At 38.0% G+C, this 3,789-nt stretch overlaps 1 protein-coding gene across 3 annotated transcripts in view; it reads left to right on the top strand.

Moving 5' to 3' along the window:
- LOC109854739 (single-minded homolog 2-like) overlaps positions 1-3,789 on the top strand; it is a 59,167-nt gene that overhangs the window by 5,107 nt on the left and 50,271 nt on the right. For 2 of the 3 annotated variants that reach the window (XR_002250239.1, XM_020428153.1), the window contains exon 1: positions 2,695-2,861. The exons of the other annotated variant lie outside the window; for it this stretch is intronic. Coding sequence is in view for 1 of the 2 variants with exons in the window: in XM_020428153.1 (XP_020283742.1) it covers positions 2,855-2,861 (7 nt within the window). In the remaining variant the exon portion in view is untranslated. Of the gene's footprint in view, positions 1-2,694; positions 2,862-3,789 lie in introns of those variants that run through there. 3 annotated transcript variants of the gene reach the window in all.

Raw genomic sequence — 3,789 nt, 5'->3', positions numbered from 1 at the left:
AGAAGATTTTTTAAGTATAAAATCTTCTACTTACAAGAATATAATTTTTTCGGTGTATATATATGTGTGTGTGTATATACAGTCGAGCGGGAAACTCTCAGTTGCACCGCAACTTGAGGTCTAAATTTATCCGCGTGTGTCACATTCGTGTAATGGCAATTAAAAATTTTTATCAGCGAAACGAAATCTCCTCGGCGAAACAAAAAATTGGAGACACTGCGCGCGCGTGCGCGCGCGGCCTTTCCGTCCCTCCTCTACCACCCTAGGAATAGTTTATGCCGTCTTCTTTTACAGCCTCGTAAAATCTACGGGTATTACATAGAACGGGTTAATGCCAAGAACACAGAGAGCGGCTTTGTCTCGCGGCTTTCGAAAGCCGCGCGTACGTAAACGTGTCCAACGGAATCACAATGTACATATAGCGCATTGAATTCCCTTTCGCGAACGAAAAAATAACAGAAAGAAAATCTCTCGGGCGATGCGGAGACGATGTAAAAATGCTGTCCTGCTTTGAGTTTATGTTTCTTGTTTATTGTCCCGACTAAATGGCGTGTGATTCGATGGGTGATGTATCGATTGTGTGATTTGCGCACGTCGACTGTTATTAAGCAGAGAAGAACGGTTTCTTAAACGAGAAGACTTAGGCGTTCGTTCGTTTTAGCAGTTTGTTTCTTAATTAAAAGTTTAAGTTGTGTTGCGTGGAAAAAAGTCGTTATTACTTTTACCGCTTTAGAGAAAAGAGAGAGAGAGAGAGAGAGCATATATTATTTTTTACTTCAATATATTATTTCCGATAACAATTGACGATGAGGCGACATAACGCGAATTAAGACCACGTGACTCGCGGTCAAGATGCAGCGCTCGCAAATGCCAGGATTTTCGTAACTGTGGTGGTCGAGATCAGAAAGGCCGCAAGTCTCACAGCTGGGATACGCTCCCACAACCCCGGAACAACCGGATAGGTGAAGAGCGGCTTAAGCGTTTGGACATGTGTAGAAACACGAAACTCGATACTTCCTACACAACCGATACCGGACATCGGTAGCTACATATGATCGATATTAATGGCCGTGATCTATGATCTCGAGATTCGATCACACACAATTTGCCGACTATCGTGAAGTATCACGGATCTTCGCTTTGAAGAATTGTCAAAAAATGATATCGAGACGTATCTCCTCATTTAGTGCGCCTTAATTAATTAATTAATTATGTTATTATCTATTTATCATTCTATGTCTGTTAATTCTTGCACACTTTTTGTTATTTTTTGTTATTCTTATTTTTATTGTTAATTTCTATTAATTTATCTTATATATTATGTTGTATTGTTAATTTCTATTACTTTATATTATGTTGTATTTTTTTATTTTTGGTGCGCTTTAGGGTACTTGTCCCAGAAGCGCTGAAATAACGCTTCTCTCTCTCTCTCTCTCTCTCTCATTTAATTATATATAAGAGATAAATAATAATAATAATATATAATTGAAAAAAATTTTTCTAAGCGATATATATAATACAAGTAAATACATAAAATCATATAAATATAATAGAAGATGGAAAATCCTCAAAGATTTCTAAAATATATAACTTATATGTATAATAAGAATAAATAATTTATCAAATATTTTATAAAAATTAGTAGAAACTAATTAACTCAATAGTAATGCCTCTACACCGGTACGATTACTTTTGTTTCGTGTCTTCTTCGAGCTCAAGGCTAAGGCTCTTTGTAATTGTTTGCTGATATCATATCTGTGATACTTTGATCTTCGCTGTAACATACGGTATATTGATAATACGATTGGTGAAACATGAGAGAAAGAGAACAGAGGATATATAATAACAATTTAAAGGACTCTACACTACTGCGTTCGGATGAGCGAAATGCATTCGCGATTTGATAATCCCGCGAAGACTGCGGATCAGCATATCGCGCAATGACTCAAGCGCGATGATATATCTTAGCGCGACCAAGATTGTTGTGTCATCTTAGCTCGCTTAGCTGACTCTGGACAAAGCGCGATGCGGAAAATTTTCCTATTGGATTCAGAAATCACACTTTAAGTTAAATACAAAATTGTTTTTCCTCGCTGGTATCCAATTCCAGCTGTGGAGTTGCGCACCACTTGTTTTTTTTTTTTATTCTTATCTATTATTTTGATTCCAACTATTTCACGAAAATTAAAAACGGAATTAATTAATTTCACGGAAATTAAAAATAAAAACCAAAAAAACCGGAAATTCAGAGCGATATTTAAAAAACGATCATTTTTTGATCGACCGATATTCCAAAAGTTTCTTAAAACTTGCGTGTATAAATGATACAACGTAGAGGATGATTAATATTTATTGGAACAACGTTTACCAACATTCTCCTTTTGTGTACTAACGGTTAACTGCTTGATTACGGCTCGTTTCCTTGCGCGCAATCCGCGCACACACGCGTATATAGGTATAGCCGTGTACGCATGACACGCGATTGTGTGTCACCGGTGTGCTCGTCTTTTAAACGGGTACCGCCCCGGGTGTGAGAAACCCGTGTGCGCTACTCCCCATACGCGTAAATCCCACATGACTGAAAAGCAGCCCGATGGTGGGGGGATACGTGATGCCCGGGATATCGTGGAGGCAAAACCGAAGCTTAGTTTTACTCTTACGACGACTAAAAGTTGTTTCGTCCTTATCCCCCTCGACTCGACGACTTTCCGCGGCGGACACACGGGGATGCTTCTGACCGGTCGAGTTCGGAAAAAAAATTTGCGTTTACGAAGAATCATGCTTCGCGCTGTGCACACAGGCCGACATCGTTGATCTGACTTAAACACTCTCTTGACGGAATCTGCGGCGAATCATGAAACGTGAGTCTTCTCTGTGCTGTTTTGCAACTTTCACGCTTGTTACACAGGAGCAGCTTTCAGGTTCGATATATACTTGACTTGACAGATAGAGGCGTTTCTTGTTTTGTCTTTTTATATTATTAAAAGTTAATTATAAACTAAGTTGAATTTGTTTCATATTAGCAAAGTTTGAAATAATTGTGTATTAATTTTTGAGGCAATAAAAAATTCCGTTTTTTAAACGCAAGCAACGTAATTTAAATTAATTAATTTTTTTTCACGAAAATATCAAGTGCGCGTTAAAGTATTAATATTTAAAAAAGCGGAAGTGAAAAAAAACATTGAACATAATAATATATTATCACGGTCGAAAAAGTGCTAATATAGTCGTAACTATCGTAGCGATTCTTTTGCGTCGCTTTTTTTCCGGACGATCAGCGACTTCCAATAATCCCGCGAAATTGGCAGAGCGACCGGGTCCAAGTTCGGCCGCGCGCCGAGCGAGTCGGGTCCAGCGAAATGAGAGAGAAATCGCGAAATAAAAGAACCCACCGGCGGCCGCCGAAGGGAAATAATAAAAAGAGTATCGCGGGTCGCCACGGCAGTCAACCCCCGGCCGGTGCTTATGGCACTTTGCCACGCGAGACTTGCAAATTCCATCCGGTCTTTTCGTCATCGTTCCAGTTCGCGGTGAAAAAAAATTCCATCGTCGCGCTCAATCGCCAAATTTTTTATTGCAAAAAAATTACACAGAAAAATTTATTTTAAAAAGTGACACACACGTGTGTGTTGGTAATCATTTATTTTAATAAATTTGGTAAAATTTGCACCAAAAATATAGCGAAAAAACTGTTTTTATAAATAAGAAATGTCGAACACATAATTTATATAAATTTTAATACGCAACATAGAAGGAGATAAATTTTTTAATTTAAATATTTTATATAAA

Source organism: Pseudomyrmex gracilis, unplaced genomic scaffold, assembly GCF_002006095.1.
Source record: "Pseudomyrmex gracilis isolate BER0280 unplaced genomic scaffold, ASM200609v1 scaffold_73, whole genome shotgun sequence".
In the NCBI taxonomy this organism is placed as follows: domain Eukaryota; kingdom Metazoa; phylum Arthropoda; class Insecta; order Hymenoptera; family Formicidae; genus Pseudomyrmex; species Pseudomyrmex gracilis.
Note: the sequence above shows the minus strand (reverse complement) of the source record. Positions and strands in the feature narration are given on the sequence as shown.